The sequence below is a fragment of the Mus musculus genome, chromosome 15 (genome assembly GCF_000001635.26).
Source record: "Mus musculus strain C57BL/6J chromosome 15, GRCm38.p6 C57BL/6J".
In the NCBI taxonomy this organism is placed as follows: domain Eukaryota; kingdom Metazoa; phylum Chordata; class Mammalia; order Rodentia; family Muridae; genus Mus; species Mus musculus.
The window spans coordinates 28,151,598-28,175,622 of record NC_000081.6 but is presented as its reverse complement, the minus strand read 5'-3'; the positions used below and the strand labels follow the sequence as shown (position 1 = coordinate 28,175,622).

Genomic DNA, 24,025 nt, shown 5'->3' with positions numbered 1-24,025 from the left:
TCGCCTGAAAGGTTCTGAGGCTGCACCGGGGTTCTAAGCCATACTTTGATAGCTCTGGGCTGTGGGAATAATCCATCTCTACGCTTTCTCTGGATCATTCTGTATGTCATTGGAGCGGGGGGCGGGGGGGGGAACCATCAAAAACTACTTTCAAGACAACCAGCTAAGGCTTTGCAGAAGGTGGAGAACCTAAAATCCTATAAGCTGCCATCTGTCTCAGCCCCTCAGGAAACCTTCAGAAACAGGTTTCTGGTATCAACAGATACATGTTATAGGAGATCAGTAATGGTCTTCTGAGAGCACTTTGTCTTAAGTCCCAGAGCCTGCAGCTATGTTCCATCACACAGAAGATTTAAGTTGAAAGTGAAGGAAAATTGGTCATCAACTGGTGTCAACATGAAAAGAATGCTCTAGACTATCCAGATGAGCTCAGAGGAATTGTGGGGGTCTTTATAACAGAAAAAGAGAGAGAGAGAAGAAGGGGCCAATGAAAGGCATACTAAGAAGTATAACCAAAGACAGCACAAGACTGCTGGCCTCGAGGAGAACCAGGAAACGCTGTGGCTTCTGGACTCTAGAAAAAGCAGAAAATAGATCTTCCCCTGAGCCTCAAGGAAGAACGATGCAGCTCTTCCAGGTTCAGTCTTAGCCCCCACGAGGCCCATGTCAGATCAATAACCTCCTGAAATTAAAATATATGTTAAGTTGTACAGCACCTGAACCCTGACCCTGGCAGGGAATGTTCTAGAACCTCACCCATCAGGATGTTGACACTGATTTAAAAAAAAACAAAAAAGCAGTGTCAATGTGTGTGTTAGTTATTCTTCTATTGCTGTGAGGATGCCCTGACCAGGGCAACTTTTAAAAGAAAGCAGACATCAGAGGCTTGATGACAGTTTCAGAGAGTTAGGTCATTGTCATTATAGTGGGGAACAGAGCAGCAGGCAGGCCAGCATCTCACTGGAGCAGTAGCTGAGAGTTTGCATTTGTTCCAAAGGATATAGGTAGGGAGAGAGCAAGACTGGGCCTGACACAAGCTTTTGGAGCCTTAAAGCCCACACCCCCTAATCATTCCCAAACAGTTCCACTAACTGAAGACCAATCATTCCAATACCTGAGCCATTGGAGACCACTCTCATTCCAACCACCGCAGTGGGTAAACTCGCCAGAATTCTGTGCTCCCCTTTCATTCCTTATAATTTCCCCTCATAGGTTACAGAGTGCCACAGCCTCCTCTCTCATCCCACATATCCGAACAGATCAGAGGAAAACATGTGACCAAGCTTGCCTAATCTCTGGAATTCAGGATTGGAGCTAAGAGTAAAGCCAACTCTTCAGTGGCTACGAGCATGAGAGCTCATTAAGGTATGAGTTGGCCGTCTCTGCCTACAGAGAAACCTTGGACACAAACAAAGCAGCCTTCAAAAAGAGAGACAAGGAGATACGGACACTGCAACAACACATAGGTGTTTTTTTAATTTAAATTTTTCATTTTTTATTTTAATTAATTTATTAACTTTACATCCCAACTGCAGTTTCCCCTCCCTCCTGCAGTTTCCCCTCCCTCCTCTCTTCCCAGTTCTCCCCCCACACCTGCTCCCCCATCTACTACTTCTCTTTCTCTGCAAAAAAAGGGGTGTCTCCCATAGATATCAACTAAGCTTGGCACATCAAGTTGCCCCAAGACTAGGTGCATCTTCTCTTGTTGGGGCTAGCCTAGGCAGCCCAATGTTGGGAACATGCTATTTCTTGACAGTTCTGCATCTCTCTCCTTCCTCTCTCCTCAGCATCACCACTACCTATGCTGTGACACCACGGTGGCACCCTGCTGCTACTGTACCTGTTCTACTTCTTTTCTGCATCTGAAGTAATCCTTGACCACACAGGACACCACCATCCCCAGAGCCTAGAACTCAATAGGGAATGTTTATTATAAAACACGGTGCAACCTATGCATAATTGTTAGTTCCTCCATGAATTCTTCCAAACAAAATATGGAATACAGATGATGTGTCTCTTCTCCCTCTTGGCCAAGGAGATTCCTATTGCTACAGGATAATTAGGATCCGCTTGTCAGCCATAAAGCACAGCTTAAATACAAGAGAGTTAATACATATAAAGTAAAGCATTCACCAATAGGAACATGGAGCTCAAGGTGGGTTCTTCACACACACACACACACACACACACTCACATGAATATCAACACACAAAAGCATTTGCAGCACTAACACATACATGCACACACATGTATACATATATGCATATGTTGTGGATAGCACGGGTCTTGTATTTTGATGTTAATTTTGCTTTTCCAGGAGGGCCTTCGGATGAGGAGTGAATCACGTACTCAGGTGACTTCTTGTGAACCTGCTCCCCACCTTAACTTGTAAAATAAAGGCCAGAGCCAGTGGTTGGGCAGTGGAAGGGAAGGTGGAGCTGAAAAGTTTGGGGGAGAAGTGGGGGAGAGAGGAGAGGTGGAAGGAGAATGGAGGAGAAGTATGTGACCTAGAGAAACCGCAAGTTATAAGGGATCCCATAGATGGGGAATATAGTAGTGTAATGGTAGATCTGACCAATCTAGGCGTGCAGCTTGTATTCATATTTATTGGATTGTATTTTCTTAGACAGGGCTTATTTGGGTTGGAGATTTACCACAACACACGTATATATATTCACATATGCATATATACTGAAAGAAAGAAAGCCCACCGCAAGAACACATTCCTATCCAGGAGATTCCCTACAATGGAGCTGCACAGCTGTAACATCTGGCATGAAGACCTTAGAAGGAACTGCCTCCACTCTCAGCAATATTATCATTTCCTAAGACTAAAAGGAGGTCAAGAAGGTGAAAATATATTATTAACCTTTTTAAAAAATCTTTATAATAAGATTTAAAATGTTAGATCACTGGGGGTACATCTGCGTAGTTACCAAGACATAATTAAAAGCCCCACAGTGAAGCTTTCGTTGCTTCCTCCATTCCAAACCAGTGGAGTACAGAGATGGCTGGGCAATGACCCACTTACTCCCCCAGGTACTTTAATTAGCCCCAGAAACACCAAAGCTCCTTTTTTGAGAAGTGGAAATCTATTTCTGTTATCCATTAGCACCCTAAAAGCATTTCTGCAGGTATTAGATGCAATTCAATGGCCAGGCAATAGGATGTCACAAACACAGAGCATGATAAATTTCCTTCACGGGGCCTGTAGGACCTTTTCTTCCAGAGTGAGCCTTGCATGTGCATGCATAGCTTTGCACTAGAAATTCAGCTTCCAGCTAGGATAAAATTAGATTCTAAAACCATCATGAAGTTAATGAACAAGTGTGTTCATGAGGCAGATGCCAACACACGTTAGCAAAGGAGTTAAATACCCAGTGTCTTTATTATGCTCTAAATTTTCTCTTTAAGCAGGTGGAACATATTTTCAAGGTAAATGAATTGACTGGGTAGTTTTTCACTTTTAACTATCTTGGTCTATACGAGCCTGGGCAAAAAGGCCTTGTGTCTACACAAAGGCTCTGAAATCAATTCTCTGAGCACAAGGAAGATCAATACCCTGGCACCTGTGTTATCGATTGTAAATATAACCAACTATAGGTGGCATGCGTGGCATGCAGAGTCATGAAAGGATTGTGTCATGGAGACTTTTATTTGCACAAGGTGCTTGCCACTGAGATGGCCACAGACAGGTGCTTTCCCGGGGAGTGGAAGAACACGGAATGAATCCTGTAGACCATCTTCAGGAAACAACCCACGAGGAGCAGAAACACGGGTAGGAAAACAGACTTCTTCCTGAGTGACTCTGGGATCCACCTTGCTGTGTGCAGTCATGCTCCACAGAATGGCATGACCTCAGGTCAGCCCTAAGCTTCTCCTTCTGAGCCTCTTGAGAGCCACCTTAGACCCTTACAATACAGGAGTAGATCCTGGAGACCAAGAGGCTCAAGAGCTCCTCTAGATCTCGTGTGCTTCATCTGGGATGCCACGTGTACAGAACAGCCCATTGCCCAAATCTCACAAAAATGACAAAGGGCCTTGGAAGGAAGGTATCCCCTCGGAAGTTCAAAGCGAGAAGACGATGTCCAAGTGAGTTACATGTCCCCACTCTCAGGCTGCTTCCTGCTCACCGCAGCCCTGGGGGACCCTCCCCTGTGTCTCCCACTATCGTTCACTAAACCCAAGCTGCCCTTCCTTTCCTGTGCCCATTTAGTAACCACTGCCCAAACCCACAAAAAGCTTCAGGAAGCCATTCTGCTTTCGTCACGATAGCCCTCAGCTCCTGTCTCTTACCTCTAGTTACATGCCCAAGATCTCCACTACACCCAAAGATAACTTTCTTCCAAAATAAACAGTGCCTTTCAAATCATCAGTGGCATTGACATCTCCAGACAAGTCCCAGCATCATTTTGTAATGGACCAAAAAATGGACTACAGAAGACTTACAATAAAACCTGGGTGAAATAGTCACACAATGAAGAACACATACACAGAACATTCAAACCCTGTTTTTTATAACTGATTGCACATCTCAAATGCAAAAAAATAAAATAAAAAATTAAATTAAATTAAATGCTAACCACTGGCACAACAGCTACGTGTGACCACCCCTCATATAACAGGGAAAGCAGAGTGATCTTACTAATTGTCAAGGAGTCATCCCACAGGTGGACAGGATTTCCTATGCAGACACTTTAAATGGGCAAAGAAACTACACTTGGCTCACTAAGGCAGACCTCGATCTGAGAACCCCTTGTCCACCTCTTCCTTGCTGCCCCAGAGCAGCATTCAAATGGCTGCTCCCCTAATTGTCTGTCTGCTGCCATCACTACCATTGCCTGCCCATGTTCTTCTGTCACATGGCTGGCTGGCTGCTTGCTTAGGGTCAATGAGAACAGCTACGTGAGGTCTCTGCCACACTTCACCTTCAGCAGCAGCTAGCTGTCCATCACACGGGGACCGGCTGAGAACCGGGATCTGTGCAGGCCAGAGGACCACGCTCAGAGCTTCACAGACAAGACCCTCCGTCTCTGACAGAGACCAGAGACATCGCCACACACTGATCCCTCCTGTGTGTTCATGCCACGATAACCACGAGCATTTTGTGCCGAGCTGGTTTTAACTTGTTTACAGTTTTCAGTGCTGATTAGCATGGTGGCATCCCCAGTGAGAAGTTTAAACCTTTTCAAATCTAAGACCCACATCACTTATTTCTTTAAACTTTTTCTATTTGTGTAAGGGTGTGCATATGTGAGGATGAGGTGTGGACGGGCTCTCATGTGTGTGTAGAGGACAGAGGCTGCGTTTATTGTGTTGCTCAATTGTTCTACGAAGTTTGGTTTGTTTGTTTTTGTTTTGGGGGGGGGGGTGTTTGTTTGTTTGTTTGTTTTTGAGACAGGGTTTCTCTTTGTAGCCCTGGCTGTCCTGGAACTCACTCTGTAGACCAGGCTGGCCTCGAACTCAGAAATCTGCCTGCCTCTGCCTCCCAAGTGCTGGGATTAAAGGCGAGCGCCACCACTGCCTGGCTTTTTTTTTTTTTTTCAGAGTTTCCTACTGAATTGGGCTCGGCTGTCTGGTGAAAGGACCACTCAACTCTGCCTCCTTAGCACTGAGGTCACAGGTAAAGCATCCCCATGCCTGATTTTCACAGGGGCCCTGGGGATTGAACTCAGTTCCTTGTGTTTATGTTTCTCTAGACCCCACCTCTCAATAGCTGCACCACCTTAACACTCCCCGACTGGAGACCCAGTTCCCAGTGTATGAGCTTTTGGGGACATCCCCACCCATAGCAGCATGTCTATAATGGTGTCGTCACATTATCAGGAATAGTCCTGGGGCTAGGAGATGTCTCCAGGCCTAAGGGCACATACTCCTCCTGCAGGGGACCATTTTTGGTAACTCAAGTTTCAAGGGATCAAAAATTCTCTTTTGGCCTCCACATATGCCTGCACTCTCGTGTACATACCTACACACAAAAATATATATATATATATATATACAGATTATTTAAAACAAATCATAAGAACAGTCTTAAAGGAGAAAGTTTCGAATTTTGATCAATGAGAATCAAATTTTCCACTCCTCTGGTCACATCTAATGACTGAAAGAGTTGCCCATAAACTATTTAAAAACCAGTCTTTCTAAATGGCTATCACATTCATGAACTCACAGTATCTGTGGTTACCTAGTTACCAGCACAAGACCTATACAAGATGTAGTCAGCCAAATGTCTAGCATAGAAGGGAAAGGTACTCTCCAGGCCAATTCCTCACTAAGGAGCTACTGGCAGCTGCTAGCTGCTGGAGGAGGGAGAAGCATTCTTCTTTGAAAGTGTGGTCACTGGAAGGTTTCCCAGGCTCCACTGAGTGGACCTATACCCATGTATATATGGAAAGCACTAACTGGATTGATGATGTATAATAGGAAAGGAAGGGCTAAAGAGATGGTGCAGCACTGGTCTTGTAGAGGAGCTAAGTTCAGTTCCCAGCACCCATGTAATTCTGCTCATAGCACACAGCACATATACACACACACACATACACACACATGCACGCACACACTTGATCTCACATGCTCACACAATTAAAAGTAATAAAAAAAACAAATCTGAAAAGAAAGAAGATGTGATGTTCTGAAGGGTACATGTTGAAGGAATACGGAAATTATGAGGGTAAAGGGGGAGAGAATATGATTATAGTTCATTACAGACACATAACAAAATTCTCAAAGAAAAACTATATAGTAAAAATGTTAGTCTATGTGCTGACTATTTTTATGTCAACTTGACACAAGCTAAAGTCATCTGAGAGGAGGAAAATTCAACCAAGACAATGCCCCTGTAAGATCAGGCTGAAGGCAAACCTGTAGGGCATTTTCTTAATTAGTGATTGATGGGGAAGAGCCCAGTGCATTGTGGGTGGGGCCATTCCTGGACTGGCAGTCCAGGATTGTATAAGAAAGCAACCTGAGCAAGCCGTGATGAGAAAGCCAGTAAGCAGCATCCCTCCATGGCACTGTCAGTTCCTGCCTGTAGGAAGAACTGCAGTGGTCACCTCAATGTAAACGCTCGGGGCCAAGCAAACTCAAAGGCATCTCCTACAGGAGGACCTAAGTGAGAACTGTCAGGGAGAGCAAGGATTGCTGACACAGAGAATGCCAGCCAATCAGGAACTGCCGTTTAGAAGAGACGCTTTCTTGGGACCAATGTGGGGCAAGTGGAGGGTATTAAAGGAGCTTGCAGCTGCATTCTCCCAAGATCTTTGTCCTTGATTCCGTGCCACGTCACCTCCAACTCCCAAGGGCAGGTAGCATCAGTAGTTAGTAGTCCGGAGGGCACGGGCAACACCTGCCCTGTTTCAGTTCCTATCCTCATTTCCTTCAACGATGAACGGTGATATGAGAGTCAAACCCTTTCCTCTCCAAGTTGCTTTGGTCGTGTGTTTTATCACAGTCACAGTAACCTTAAGACAGTCTGTCTTTCACAGAATGAAAACAGATGCTGTGTACAAGCGCATGGTCACAGGAATAAGACCTTAACCACGGACCTTCAGAGTAAGTCTCTGGATGTATGATTACAGCAGAACTGAGAAACACATCTACAGATACATTCTTGTTAACCATCTAAATATATTCCACAAACCCAAATTCATTCTCTCTCTCTCTCTCTCTCTCTCTCTCTCTCTCTCTCTCTCTCTCTCTCTCTGAGCCTGAAAGATCTATGATCACCACCACAGGGGAAGACAATGAAGGGGAAGTCTGCATAGGGAGAGACAGTATGATTGGCATGTGTTGTGTCTTGGTCTTTAGTGAGTCTCTAAGAAAATGTCTTCTTCCGTGCAGTGTTAGAAATGTTACTGTGAGCTGTGCAATGCTAACACATCCCTTTAATCCCTGTACTCGAGAGACAGAGGCAGGCCAGTCTCTGAGCTTGAGGCCATTCTGGTCTACAGAAGTGCAGACAGCCAGAGCTACACAGAGAAACCCTATCTCAAAACAAAAGACAAAGACAAAGACAAAGACAAAGAAAAGAAAAGAAATAGAAAGGAAAGAAAAGGAAACGGAAAAAGAAAAAGAAAAAGGAATGTTAGAAATGTTAGAAATGGCCAGGTGGTGGTGGTGCACACCTTTAATTCCAGCACTTGGGAGGCAGAGGCAGGTGGATTTCTGAGTTCGAGGCTAGCATGGTCTACAAAGAGAGTTCCAGGACAGCCAGGGCTATACAGAGAAACCCTGACTCGAAAAACAAAAGCAAACAAACAACAACCAAAAAAAAAAAAAAAAAAAAAAAAAAAACTAAAGAAATGTACTTCATAGTTCTAGTGACTATAGAATCCTAGCTCCAGGTAGACTCTGAGTCTGGGAATCGCTCACTTTGCTCTGTATATGCATCTGCTGCTACATCCTTGGATGGTGAAATAGAAGGGGCTAGCAGACTTCCTCAAGCTTTTTATAAAGACACTAATCTCATCATTATTGCCTGCTCATTTCCCAGAAACCTCACCCAATGCATTGGACATTAAATTCAACCTAAATTTCCAATCCACAGTACCCTTCTTTGACCAATTCCGTGAAAACATGCGCCCGTGGAACACATTGCCTGGGCTCTCCCTGAACTCCAAGCTTCACTGCGAACCTAACTTAGAACCTGCCCGTTCTGAATTGGGAAAGGGAATAACATTGATTAAGGATTTTGTATTTATTGTTGGTCTGTTCAGCTGTCTTATGAGCACAATAATAGCTCCATGATATACATTAAAAACTGAAGGGTTGTAGCAAGTGTATGAGATGATAGGTTTTTTAAAAACAAAATAACTGTTGTAATGATTGTTTCTAGTGAGGCGGCTGGTGGGTAGAGCTGACATCCCAGAAGCCTAGATTCCAGGTATGTGCCACCATGCCCAGTTTTGTGGGCAGGGCTGGCCTCTTGAGCACTGGGATTGAAAGTGTGTACTCTGTGCCAGCTTTGTGGCTATTGTTTCTCATGTTAAAATAATTCCTAACATTTTCCTAAAGCAAAAAGGAAAATACAAAGAAGGAAACCCTTGCTAAGAAATTTATGAGTTATACTGTTCTTGTGGGTTGAATTTATTACCTCAAAAAATACTTTGAATTCCTAAACCCAGGATTTGTGGTTATCTTATTTGGAAAACACAACTTTGCAGACTAACAACATTGTAATAAAGTTATTACAATGATGGTGGACTCAAGTCTAATATGAATAATGTCATAGAATGAAATATGTAGATAGGCATGCACAGAGGGATGAAGATGCGGAGACACAAAGGAAGAAGACAGTCACGTGAATGGAATGATGCAGCTGCCATCCTCCTAACACCGGCAGCCACTAGAACAGGAGGCGAGGTGTGCAATGAACCTCCACATAGGGCCAACCAGAAGCCAAGGAAAGACACAGAACAAGCTCCCGGAAAAAGTGTGCCTTTTGCTAACACCTTCACTTCTGACTTCTCGCAATTATGGGAATACAGATTTCTGTCAATCAAAGGAGGTACCTAGCTTGTGACATTTTCTTATTGTAGCTTTAGAAAACTAAGAACAATGCATTTCCCTGATTAGGTAGCTTCTTAAAGATACTGTTTCATCTCAAATGGGTGGCATCAATGTGTTAAATCAGAAGAAACAGACTGCCGAGTGTGCCGGTGTAAAGCAGGCGTGCCGCCCACTTGGCCCTTCAGAGACATCTGGCGATATCAAACCCACCAGCAAGTAATCGATGAACCCATGCCACACCTACAGGCTGAGGTGGGTTTTCATTTCTTTGTCCATCAAATGCCATGCTGAAAAAAAAAAAATCAGCCAGAAAAGAAATAATTTGAGAAAGGAAATTTCAGGTTCGCACTGCAGGTGGGTGTGTAGATTTATCTCCTGACATGTACAGCTTTAAAATATCACGAGTTTAAGAGTTTTTCTTGGCTAATGTATTTTTTTATAAAATTAAAATTAAACATACGAGCATACGTTAAAGTGGATAATGCCGAAAGTTGGAAAACAAAAGCGGTTTCACTGGATTTGACTTCAAGGCGGTAGAGAGATTGCGCTTGCTTACTTACTTGGCTTATCTGGCCCAAAACTACGAGTTTAACTATTAGTGTTTGAAAACCACACTTACTATCATCAAGATATTATTCCTATAAACAAGTCTATATTAGCAAGTGCTTCCTATTGAGCAATTTGAGCAATTATGATTATAGGGTGAGTAAGATTTGTTCATCACAGCTAAAATTTATGATGTTGGTCAGATAGACAGAAGAGTTCAAATTTACTCTTTTTTAAAAAGGGAGAGGAATAATTTTCCCCGTGATGAGGAACTTGCTTTAGTGTGACAGAAGTGTCTCCCTGATGCAGTTGCTCGGACATTCATGTCTAAGCCTCACATTCCTGAGTTCTAACTCAAGCTACTAGTGGGCCATCTTTCCCTTTCCTTTTTCCCTGGCCTCAATCTTCAATCTGTCCAGACACTCTGGCCATTCTCCTGCTCTTCCATGAAACTTTCTTCACCTTCTCAATTCAGTTTCTCATAGATCAGATAGCTGAGCCTGCCAAGTTCCTGACCTCCAGCTCTCAAGGTCAAAGGTGATTTCTCTCCCTCTTCTCCATCTCCCTCCTCCAGCAGCTGTCAATATTCTCTGCTTCCCACTCCACTATTTTTCTCTTACATGACAATTAAATTATCCTCAGGTTTCAACAATGTCCTTTTATTATTTGTTTATTTATCTGACCTTTAGTTTCTTAATGTAATGATTCAAAATGCATGGACTTACTAGAAATAGCTGATAAATAAAAGGAGCTGATAAATTTACATGTTCACAAAAAGGAAATGCCACATGAGGCAAAGAGCAAGGGTTCCTGAGTTGTGTTTAGAATAAAAATGTTTTAAACCACAAAACATACATCAAATCTACACTCCTAGTAGTCTAGTGACAGAGGCAGCAGGCTCACCAAGACAAGGCTAGCCTGTGCTACGTAATGAAACTTGTCTCAAAAAAAGAATGTAAAAATTAAAGAGAGGGGGCACATACGCACGCACACACACACACACACACACGCACACGCGCACACACTACCTGTAAGCCCAGCACTTGGGAAGTAGAGGCAGAAAATCAAGAGTTCAAAGTCATCCTCAGCTTTATCGTAAGTTCAAGACTAGCCTGGGCTATATGAAATCCCTTCTCAAGAGAGAGAGAAACCTAACAGTAACTAAAAAGCAAGCAATAAATGTCTGGCTTGGATCATTTGTCATTTTTGTTGGTCTCTAATAGGTATGTATATTATGTAAACATACCTGTGGACATCTGAATAGCATGTCAGATCTCTTAGGGCTAGAATTCAAGGTTGTTGTGAGCTGGCCCCTGTGGGTGCTGGAAACTGAACTCTATTCTCATAACAGCATCAAGTGTTTTTAACTACTGAAACCATCTCTCCTGCCCAGAGATGTCAGTTGTGATACATAAGATCATTTTAAAAATAAAATTTGCAGCCGGTACAGCACCTAGGTGCTTGCAAACATAGATGTGTATGTGACTGACTGTGGCATTTCTACAACCCTTGTAACAGCAACCCAGTACAGGAACACTTACCCCACACTGTTCCCTTCTCCGTCTTAATAACAGTGTGTTAATCTGACTCATCTCGTTCTACAAATTGCCCCTTAACCCACAGATTATACATCTGAAGAAAATAGAAGGATTATGCACGAAATTCTAAAGCCTTGCTCCCTCATGATCATAAATTTCTCTCTTCCCAAGCACCCCCCCCCCAAAATGTTGGGTGGTGATGTAGGTCAGAATTTCAATCTATTTATTGTTGGTAAAAAGCAAACGTTCTTCATGGTCATCACTCAGGTTGACTTGAATACTCAGAGTCCTCCTTTCCTGTGAGCAACATGCTGGTGGGTGTGGCAGTTTGAATTAAAAAAAAAAAAAATGGCCCCAGCAGGCACAAAGGGATTGTCACTCTTAGGAAGGGAGGCTTTGTTGGGCTGTGTGTGCTTTTGTTGAAGGAGGTGTATCGCTAGAAGCTGGGCTGTGACGTCTCAGATGTTCAAGCCAGTCCTAATGTGATTTACCCTTTGTGATGACTGCTGATCTGGGTATAGAACTCTCAGTTCCTGCTCCAGCACCATGTCTGCCTGCACACTGCCATGCTTCTCACCATGACAACAATGTAGCAAACCTCTGAACTGTAAGACTATCCCAGCTAAATGTTTTTCTTTACAAGAGTTTGCCATGGTCAAGGTGTCTCTTCAAGGCAATAGAACCCTAACCACAACAGTGGGTAAGGACTAGTGGCAGATGAAAGTTTATCCGAGAGATGACTGCTAACACTGATCCTCGTTCCCATGCTCATTCCGTAATGTTGGGGTTACAAAGACCTCCAAACTCGTCTCATCCCACATATCCCTCCCATTGAGATGGAGTGGGGGGGGTGAGGGAGGGGGTACTTCAGGCTTGAGAGATGGGACCGGGAAGCAAACTAGGCTGGAAGGTAAACTGCCACCCATCCCTGCTTGAGAGTTACAGTGACGTTTGTGAGTAAGAATGACTCCCACAGGGTCACGTGGTTGCATGCTTAGCCCCCAGGTGATGAACTTTTTGACAAGGATTGGGAGGTGCGACCTGGTTTGGAGATTTGTCGTTGATAGTAGGCTTGGAGATTTCAAAAGCCCAAGCCCTGCTCCACCACCACCACCCTGCCCCCACCTCCCCACCCCACCACCAACCCCCCCTCCCCCATTGTCTCCAGAGCCATGACTGTCTGCTTCCCACCATGACGATAATGAACTAACTCCTCTGAAACTGGAAGCCAGCCTCAACTAAATGTTTTCTTGTACAAGAGTTTCCTCTGTCATGGTGTCACTTCACAGGAATAGAACAGTGACTAAGACAGGGAGCCTGCCACTGCTTTGACCAATAGGGTAGACTGGAAGTAACTTTCATGGCCAGGTCACAAAAGTGACTAAGCTGCCACCTTTACTCTGTAGATCACTTTTTGTAGCTTTCAACCACCTTGAGAGCTGCCTCCGCCTAAAGCCACCCTGTTGTAAGGAGCCCAAAACACCCCCTGCAAAGACACTACATTAAGCTCTATGGATGGTGGGAAAGCCCAGATGCTAGGCTGCTCGATACCCCAGCCTCCAGGTGCTACATGGAAGACTCCCTAAGCCAAGACCACTTAGCTGGCATTCAGTAACAGGAGGTAATAAGACAACTGCCAGTTTGTGTTTGATCTACTCTGTCACAAGGATAACCAGAGCTCCAGGTGGGTTGCTTTTATTTATTGAAAGTAAATACTCTCTTTCTATGGGTAGGGAGGAAATTTGGGACTGAGCCTTGTGTATTCTAAACAAGCCTCTACTGCAGAGCGGCAACCCCGGCACAGAATGCCCCTAACATTTCTGCCTAACCATTTGTTTAAATATCTGTTACTGTCTACCAGTCTAGGTCTGGGCTAGCTGGGCTGACCCAGCCACCCTTATCTATAAGGGGAAGAATGGAGGACCCAGAGGAACACCAGGCCACACAGAAGACAAAGGAGAGACCAGTGACAGGCAGCTTACTCTGGTGAGCTCTGAGCAAGCTAATTAAAGGTCTTTATTGCCAAATACAGAGAGGGCAGAGGGGAGAGAAGGCTGAGAGTGATAAACCACAGAGCTATTCTGAGATCCAAGCAACATAGAGACAGCCCTACCCCGGGGGCTCTTTATCGCCAAATAACAGCAGTTTGGCTACAGCTAAGTTTATCAACATGGCAATTTTCATTCCTTTTCCTACCAAAAGAGGTGCCTTGAGCTATATAACATAGACGCTAATCTTCCCATGGATTTTAAAACCTGGAGCTGCAGGATCAAAGGTGTGTGCAGGGTAGTTTATTTGAGGCCTCTCCCTTCAGCATACAGACGACTGTTTTCACACTAGGACCTCATGTGGTCGACCCTTCCCTCTGGCTGTGTATGCCCATGTTCTCATCATCTCTGTTTGCAAAGGTGAGCAATCAGATAGGACCGGGGCTCCCGCTTACAGCCTCATTTGAGCTCTTTCTCAAAAGACACCATGTCCAAACACAATTGCGTCTTGGGGTACCAGAGGGCTGAGACTTCAACCTGTGAGTGCCACGACGGGAGTGAGTTGGCCTGGATTATACAGTGGGGATCTGATACAGTCTTGTTAGCATCTGCTTGTTGACTACAGTACTGACGTCTTTGTTCTAAGTAGAAAGTACTGCTTACTTACTGCAGGATTTGGGCCTCTTTCCCTCCCCTCACTGATGTTCTTCGAAGCCCTGTCAGATCCTTAGCCACTGCTGCAGCTTCACCTGCTGCCTCTCTCCAGAGGGCCCTCCTCTTGTCTCCACTGGGCTTCAGCTCCTCATGAGGCCATGTTTTCTGGCCGGACTGCTCAGCTCTCAGCCTCCTTCTGATCCACTGCTGGCTATAGGCGAGGACCGGTCCTCGGGACTGTCCTCACCACTGTCAGCGTAGCACACAGAGGTCGCTGTCTGTTCTTTGGTGATCTCCAGTCTCTGGACAGTTCCTGAGTTGGCCCTCCTGGAGGAGACTCTCCAGTCAACAATGGTTTCCTTCTCAGAGGTAGGCCTTGCTTTGTGTTTCGAAATGAACAGTCAGTGGGCATCCCAGTCCAGAACGGGATGCTCAGAAATGACCCACTAAGCCCACAGATTTCCAAGAGGAAGATTTTTAATTTTGTTCCTATGTTCAAAAGTCCAGGACCACATCCTGTGGTAGATGCTATCCGAAGACTCAGCCCACGTTCCCCAGTCTCACTCTACTGGCCCCACCTGGAAGCCGCATCAAAAGAACTGATCCTTCATGTTTGATCTCAGGGCAGAAATGCTGGCCTGTGGGAATTTTATCATAATGCCCAGTCTGGGGTAGCTCTCACCTACAGCTTTCACTACTAAGCCAATGTAGAGTACTAACTCTGGGCAGATGTATCACATGGAGTTTAACAAATACCACACCAGTATCCCATCTCCTGAAGACGGTCTCACTGTAAGTCAGTCATAAACAGCAATCAGGCTCCATAACTGCTTGTTATTTGTTTAAAAGAAAAATGAAGTAAAATGCCATTCATTTCAGAGCAAGCATCTGAGGAGCACTAGAGTTATGATAGAAACTTGGGACAAGGGCTTATAAGAATGTGGGCAGGCTGCAGGCGTGAGTCAACGGGGAAAGGGCTGGCTGCACAAGCTAGGGATGTGAATTCAGACCTCAGTACCCATGGAAAGCTGAAGTGCAGAGGCTCACACCCATAAACCCAAACCCAGCAGCAGCAGGAAGAGGCAGCAAGAGCCTGGAGGCTCTCAGACCCGCTGGCCGACCTGAACCACCGCTCCTTGAGAAACCCAGTCACAAAATATAAGTTAGAGACTGATAGAAGAAAGACCTCCCTCCATGGCAGCCAATGCATGTGCATGCAAAGTAAATCTGCACACACACACATACACACACACACACAGCCAGTACACATACACACAAAGTAAACTTCCATAGAGAAAGAGGTGGGGGAGGGCAGGCTCTGGCCAATATACAAACATGCAAAGTAAATCTGCACACACACACTTGTGTGCATGCACACGCATGTATGTGCACACACACATACACACACACACACACAGCCAGTACACATACACACAAAGTAAACTTCCATAGAGAAAGAGGTGGGGGAGGGCAGGCTCTGGCCAATATACAAACATGCAAAGTAAATCTATGCGTGTGCACACACAGGGGGCTGGGAGGGAGAGAAGAAGAGACAGGGAGAGAGAGAAAGAGACAGAAAGACAGACTATGGCCAATACTCACATGCAAATTAAAACTACAGAAACACCACAAAGAGACAGTCTCTGGCTGTGCAAACATGCGCATGCAAAGTAATCCTACTTGCTGTACACACACACACACACACAGAGAGAGAGAGAGAGAGAGAGAGAGAGAGAGAGAGAGAGAGAGAGAAGGCAATCTATATGAAGGAAAAGAGGAAAGAGGCAAAGAAATGGAGGAAGGAGAGAGAAAGGGAAAGAGGAAAAATAAAATGACAAAAGCAAAATGGGAAGGAAAGGACAGAGTGAAGGAGGGAGAAGAGAGGGAGAGAGGGAGAGAAGGAAGGGGACAGAGGGTAGAGGAGAGAGGGCAGGGAAAGGAAGGGACTGAAAGGAGGGGAAGGGACAGAAAGAAGTGGGAGGAGTAGGAGGGAGCGAGGGAGGGCGGGGAAAATGGAGGGAGGGAGAGGAAAAAAAGAGAAAGGGAGACGACAGGAATGGGGAGATTACTAAGACACTGAAGGAGAGAAGGACTCTTCCGCAGAATGAGCCGTTGTACTTTAAACACAGTCGGCACTTCACAAGTGTTTGCTGAATTGAACCGAACTGCTCAAGTGTAGTTAATACTTCCAGCCTCACTTTCTAAGTATTTTCTCTAGAGAGAAGTGAAAGCAAAAGAAAAACACCCAGCCAGCCAGCTCCTCGGCCTTCCGAGCACAGGTGGGGCGGGGCTGGGGGGACGGGCTTGCCCTGGATGGAGCAGACAAAGGGAGCCACCCAGCTCTCCAGGCTGGTTCCCTGGAGATGAAGCAATCCGGGAGATAAAAATATCCTTGGCAGATGATTTACGCTCGAGTTCAGCCGCTGGCTTTCATTCCTAAATAAAGTAACCTAGAGCCGTTCCACTCTTTTTTTTTTTTTTAACCTGTTTGTTGAAGGCCACAAGACAAAGCCAAATGCAAACAGCATAGAGGTATAAATACACTCCCCGGTGGCCCCGAGCCAGGAAAGAGCTAAGCATGACAAAATGGGAAAATGTAACAGGTGAGCTTCCGCCTGGAGTCTTAAAGCAGCCAAGAAAGATGCGGTTCTTAGAAATAGCTATGTTTGCAGGATCTTCTCTCTGATTCTGAGACCAGCTTCATGAGTCCCATTACCCAGACATGAGGGAGACGGGAGTTCTGCCCTCCCTAGGGAAGGTTAAGTTCTATGAGGTCAGTTTTCAGCAACATGACACCGTATGCATTATATTTTTACTTCAGTGTCTATAACCACAGAAACACACCTTTTGCAGTATTGATGATAATTCTCCAGAGCTGCCAAAAATCTTGTCCCTGTCAACCTTGGCTTAGGGTCAATGCTAACACGGAGTAGCACTGAGGGAATGATGTTGTGTGGTGTTACCACAAAACAACTGAGTCCTGCTTCTGTTTCTCTCTCCGTTCTTCTCGCTGACCTGCAAACCTTTCCCACCAATGACTTACATAAACTAGAAGCTGCTTGCTTGGCTGGGGAGACAAAGAATTATAGAAAGTATTTACAAAGATATGATCCATCATGTAATTACCACAGGATACTCCCATAGGATGTAAATTTCTAGAAGGGATATTATGTTTCTTATTTGTTTTTGTTTTTTAAGACAAAGATTCCTGATGTAGCCCGAGCTGGCTGAAAACTTAAACCCCTTTTGCCTCCTTTCCTTTGTTTGTTTGTTTGTTTTTTGGGTTTTTTTGAGACAGGGTTTCTCTGTGTAGCCCTGGCTGTCCTGGAACTCACTTTGTAGACCAGGCTGGCCTCGAACTCAGAAATCCACCTGCCTCTGCTTCCCAAGTGCTGGGATTAAAGGCGTGCGCCACCACCGCCCGGCTTGCCTCCTTCCTAAACACCGAGATCACAGATATGTTTTCTTCAGTGTAGAAATATTATTGGTATATTCAATCAACCTAAAAACATTATCCTATGTACCTTTTCTAGATACAAAACTGTATATACATGAATTTATTACAGGGGGAAAAAAGGCAGGGTTTCTCTACATAGCCCTGGCTGTCCTAGAACTCACTATGTAAACCAAGAAGGCTTCAAACTCAAAGAGCTCCACCTGTCTCTGCCTCCTGATTTCAGGGATTAAAGGTATGAGCCACTTCAGCTGGCAATTAAAGGAAGTTTTTAAATAAAGAAAAAATAAAATCCTGTTTAAAGTTACTAGCTAGAAATGATAGCAGTACTTTGTTGTATGCTTTTACTTTTGCATTCTGTATGTACTCATAGAAATATATCCCTTTAAAAACCTATTTTTTCACCATTAATTTGTAAAGATACAGTTTAACTTTTTATTACATCTCTTTGTTTGTTTTTGTCTATTCCGTGAATGCATGTGCACACATGTCAAAGTGCATATGTGGAGGTCAGAGGAGAACTTTGAGAAATTGGTTCTCTTCTTCCACCATGTGAGTCCTGAAAACTTGAACTCAGGTCTTCAAGCATGGTGCTAAGTGCCTTCACCCCAGAGCCTTCTTAGCAGCCCATAAACATAGTTTTCAACAATGTTTTGGAAGCTGGAGGGCTTACAAACTTGATAGGTAAAAAGACACATATCAAGTTAGCTTTTTTGTTATGCTGTTGAACAAGAAACATTTGCGGTGCATGGAGGTTCTTGTCTGAAGGTTGAGACAGGACGAAAAAGAGTCTGAGGGTAACCTGGGTTACACAGTAAGACACACCTCCAAAGAACAAAACCAAAACCAGAAGCAACAAAACCCAAGGGTTGACAACGTAGCTCGGCTGGAAGAGTCCTAGAATGTGCAAGGGCCTTGATCAGATCCCAGCACCACCCAAACCTAAAACAGCACACCTGATCATTTTAACTCCTCTAGCTTCACAGATTCACACCAAGAGAAAATTAGAGGCAAAGGATGTAGCAGCGAAATTTTGAAGCAAGCAATTGTCAGTGCAGAAGAGTTCAGGATGAAGCTAACAGGAGTGTGTGCCACACATCCTTACAAGATAACACTTGGAAAGCATTTGTGGTCTCACAGCATGTAAATTTAAGTCGAGTCATTTGTGGTTTCCAGGGTTTGCCTCATTTGCCACTTCAGGGTCTCTATTTGCTTTGACAGATTTTGATGAAAATCAGAGGGTCACTGAAAAAATTATAATGAACCAAGCATTCACTTTTGCTGAAATAGACTTATTATAAATGCTAGGTATTTATGATATATAAATTATACAATAACAATATTAACATGCTTCCCATAATGAGATGCTCACAATACAAAACAGCAGCTTTTAAACAAGGTATTAAATATTTACAGAGAAATTCTGCGACATTTCTCGGGCAGAATCTAAAATGTTGAATGGGTAGAATCCTCTGGAGGCAGCAACTCACAAGAGTTTGGAGAGAGGTCAAAGGAAGGGTAGAAAATTCCAATTAAATGTAATAGTAAGGTTAAGACATCTATTCTGCAAGTTGATGACTTGAGTTTGTAACAATGCATTGTATTCAGGAAACCTGATAGGAACAGACTTTGTGTTCTCTTAACCAAGAAAAGATACTCATCTGAGAAAATGTGTCCTTCACTTAGCTTCATTTAGCCACTCCACAATAGCTACTATTACAATGCTTTCTGTTAGTCTGGGACCGTGACTCAGGGGTAAAGTACTTACCTTACATTTGTGCCTGACAAATATGGACAATTGTGTCAACTAAAATAAATCAAGAATTTTACAGAGAAGAAAATGCCCAAGTAGGTGAACTTAGATATATACCATTCTTCATTAAGCATGCATTCACATTTATTAAACCATAACAAACCACATATTTTATGGATTAACATAGATTTTTATAGTAATGTAGCTGCAGATGTTATGGTTAAATGAAACATATATACTATAAATACACACATATGCAATCTTCCTTGGAGTCTCATACAATTTATCTAGATGCTATTATTACTCTGCAATGGTCACTGAGAGGAAGGAGTAGAGCTAAGATTCAGTTCGCTGGGAGAGATCTCGCCTGCATGCATGCACAGAGCCCTAAGTTGGATCCCCAGCTACAAAGAAAAACAAATAAAAGACCTACAACTTAAAAGGAGCAAACCAAATGAAAAGAGAACTGGTTTGCTTGCACATCTTGCCCTCTGCATCTTGCCTGCTGTGCAAAGGTTAGGAAATCACCCAGTGGGGCTTTTATCTTTAAACCAACCTAACCCTAACCCTAACCCTGCTGTACCCTAGCCCTACCCTAGCCCTACCCTCTCTCTCCAAGGGAACTAAACATTTGCTTTTGCCCAAACACAAAGGACTAGTGAGAGCTGGTAACAGCCAACAAACTCGACTCAAAGGCGACCTTTGCCACACCTGGATATCTGTGATGTTCGTTGTGGGCGCTACAGAACAACCGTGTGTCTGACCACCAGTGGCCATTTAGCAATGAGGGTAAGCGGGGGTAAAAACAGGATGAAGATACTGGGTGGGGAGATGATTCCTGAGGCCCCCACGTTTACGTTTAGTGCCCCAATAGGCAGAGCTGCCCTGTGCTGCCCATGGAAGCCCCCCAGGGGGGGGGGGAGGTGTGCGGGGGGGGGGAGTGGAAGGGCAGCTCTTGCCTTAAAAGCTCATGAATGTATGAATGTACTCTCAAGCCCCAAAGCCTGTCAGACCTCCTCGCTTCTACTGCCACCCTCGGAGCCAGGAGCCCTAGGCTGTCTGAACGAGGGAGCCACGAGCGCACTTGAAACGCGCACATTACCAGTTTGTCCATGACGCGGCGCTCCCGGGACTCTGTGCAGTGCCCACGACCTGGTGCAAAGACCCTTCCTCTGTGGTCCTCAGCCACAGCCTTCCTCTATGGACGGCTCAGGCTGCTTGTTGTCCGGTGTGAAGGGCTGTTTGGGGCTCCCGGGGTTACCATGACGACAAGCAATGCTCCTCCTGGACCAGCTCCCTCCTCCTGCCTGCCACAGTAGAGCACATTCAGGCTTCGGTTCCAGGACACCAGGCTCCGCACTGGGGAGCAGAAGTCCAAATCAAGGCCATTTCTTGACAATTAGCCATATTCTTTTAGAGCTCTCATTAACATTATATCCAGCATCATCTATAGCTTAATCCACATACTTGGAATTTGTATAAATGAGGACGTTTTAAGTGTTTCTAGCTCCAAGAGAAAAGATATTTAAAACAAATTGGAAGGTTCTAAGACGAATGCGTAGTTTCTCACAGCTTGGAAGCATTTTTAAATTCCCTTGCTTCCTGGTCAGTCATTTCTATCACAACCATTTACTGGTCTAAGACATCCGTGGAAATGTTTAAACTTGACTTTTGATTGGCAGATGACAGAGATGATCTTACTATATCCTGCCCCTCTCCCTTGGTGAGAGCTGCAGTGGTATGTGAGAATTCCACGGGATCATCGAAAGGAATTAAAGTAGAAGCATTTCAAATGAGCCAACACTCATCCGGGCCAGCGCTGTTCAATATGAAGGGAACATGTTACATACACATGTGGGCTTGCATTTCCTTCTGAAAGTAAAAAGTAAGTGAAATTAATGGTATGTTTCATTTATCCCATTAGATTGGTTCAATGAAAGCCACATATTAAAAATAAAATTCCTAAGGTACCTTTCACTCTCTCTGTTACAGAATCCAGAACTCTGACGTGTGTTTGATACTTATAGCTTGGTTCTGATAGAACCTAGCGGGGAAACCCCCACTCAATTCCCAATTCGGCGTGCACCCAAAAAAAATCACAAAGGACCATCTTGATGTAATTACATGAGGTCGTTTAATGACGGAGCTCCGGACCGACATGCATCTCACACAGGAGATAACGGATGTTGGCCACAAGGCTCGAAAGTTAGGGGTTTTTATGGGGTAAGGGGCTTAGGGGTGTGGAATTCAGCATAGCAACACACTATTGGCTTATTGAAACATCAGCAGAAAAATTACATGTACGTGCAGGGTGTCAGAGTTCTGTGAGTTGTTGACTCAGTTTGGATAGCCCTGTTATGTCCTCACAGTCCCCTTTATCTTATGGTCAAGATGTTCCCAGGAATGTTTTAACTACGGGGCATACCTGGGTTTCTTTTTCTTTTTTTCTCAGCCCCAGGCAGCCTCTAGGCTCACAAACAACCAGCAATTTCTGAGTACTTTATATGACTTATAGGTCTTGAAATTTCATCTTTCTTTCAGTTCCAGGGCCACATTTTAGGTTCCTGGAATACTGAGTGAATTATTGTCACTATCCTGGACAGGATAGCTCTCCTAAGGCTACCAAAGCTGTGATGACCAACCCACATCCTGATGAGCAAAGAAACGTGTTTGTCCACAAAGCCTGATTAACCTGATTTTCACCAGAAAAAAAAAAGTCCTTAACCATCACTCACCATCTCCAGGAACAAACAAAATGTAAAAATGACTGTTTAGGGACTAGTGAGGTTGCTGGGGTGTGTGTGTGTGTGTGTGTGTGTGTATGTGTGTGTGTAAAAATAAAAACAAAAAAAACAAAAAAAAACAGACATTCCAACCATCAGAATTTGTAGATAATTTGTGCCTAAGAAAGGCATCTTTGCCATGTAATGCCTTTCAGATTCAAGTACAGAAGATGCTGAACTGGGGATAGAGGTCATGGAGTTTGTCCAGGGAGCTGTATATCTCACTGTCCAGTTGCCCTCATTACAACATCACTAAAGTTAGCATCCTACAATTGCCTTAGAAACATTTAAACCCAGCCACCTTTGTTTATCTGTTTTACAAGATGGGGCTTCTCTGTGTAGCTCTGGCTGTCCGGGAACTCACTCTGTAGACCAGGCTGGCCTCAGAGGTCTGCCTGGTGTTGGTCATGATCCCGAAGCTAGAGCAAACCTCCTTGGTTGAGGACTAAGCCCCCAACCTTCATTAGTCATACCTGTCCACCATTAATATTTGACTGTTCGCTCTCTTGGGTACTGCCCTCTTAAGACTCACGTCAATGGCCACCCATGGCTTGAAGGGAGGCTGTAAACTATTTACAGTTTCTGTCTCTCTAGTAGAAGCAGAGCTGAAAGAAAGAAGATGAAATGAAGTGAGTGAGCTCTACAGAAGACTTCTGCCACTCCAAAGTTTTATAATGTAAATAATGATTTATAAACTGCTACTTCCTTTCTTGTTTTTTGATACTTGTCAGCTCATGATTTGTAACAAACAATGAAAGTTTCACCTGAAAATGATGTGAGCAACACAGTTAACAAAATTCTATTGGGTAGTATCTATTTGCCTGTCTGTCTTTTTACCTACTTATCTCTTTTCTTTCTATTACCCTCCTATTCTTCTGTAAAATAGAAAAAGGATTACTACATTACAGCTGTAGTGATGTCCCAAACTAAGGAAATTCATAGAACTGCAGGGAACTGACATAGCAGTGTTAAGTATTTATTTTCTGAAAATCAGACTCGCAGGAAAAAAAATATAATTTTTACAATATATTAAAATATAACACAAAAAGACCTGGTGTCTAGCATTGTTCCAGTCAACAGTTACGTGGCTTTTAATGAGTCTGCCTTTGTTTTCATTTCCACAAAGTGCCTATCTTTTTTATAAAAATGAAGTCATTGTCTAGATCAGTACTTCTCGGATCTGAAATGTTGCAACTCTGTGTAATTGGTCTTCACACCTATGTGATGCATGGTTCATAAAGTTGGTCGTCCTAAATTCAAGAGCTTGTTTTTGCAAACCAAATTTATGCAGGACCACAAAAGCACCAAGCAGGAGCCTATTGTTGAAAGGTCCAAGGATTCGGGGTTAGACTTTGCCTTACTTCAAAATCTTTTAGGAAAAGAAATGAGCTGCTTTCTTGAAGCAGGTAGTGTGGTTCCCTGGATGGTGCCATGGTCTGCAGTCAGGATCAAGGAAGCCAAGAGCTGAGGGTTTCCTGCATCCCTAGCATCCTCCTCCATCCCTCTTGAGCCAGTGTTGCATCATCTAAGCTGACACTATCACTGGAAGGCAAAATTTGAGGAGCTGGACCAGCTGCCTCATTAAGACCAACAGCTTTACACTGAAGAAATTAATCTACTCTATTATGCAGGAAACCATCATGACAGTCTGCTAGCATCCTGGGAATGGTCACACTTTTCTAATGAAAGAAAAGGAGCCATCGATCCCTTCCATACCTTAGCTGGAATGTAGCCATGTTATCTGGGACATTTATCTTCCTTCAGTATGCTCCATGTAAATCTTCTTTTATGTTGGAAGA

At 44.0% G+C, this 24,025-nt stretch overlaps 1 protein-coding gene across 1 annotated transcript in view; it reads right to left on the bottom strand.

The window, feature by feature from the left end:
• Dnah5 (dynein, axonemal, heavy chain 5) overlaps positions 1-20,769 on the bottom strand; it is a 317,192-nt gene extending 296,423 nt beyond the window's left edge. The window contains exon 1 of the mRNA XM_006520014.2: positions 20,546-20,769. Coding sequence (XP_006520077.1) covers positions 20,546-20,557 — 12 coding nt within the window. The 5' untranslated portion in view covers positions 20,558-20,769. The remainder of the gene's footprint in view (positions 1-20,545) is intronic.
• Between the last annotated feature and the right edge of the window lie 3,256 nt (positions 20,770-24,025).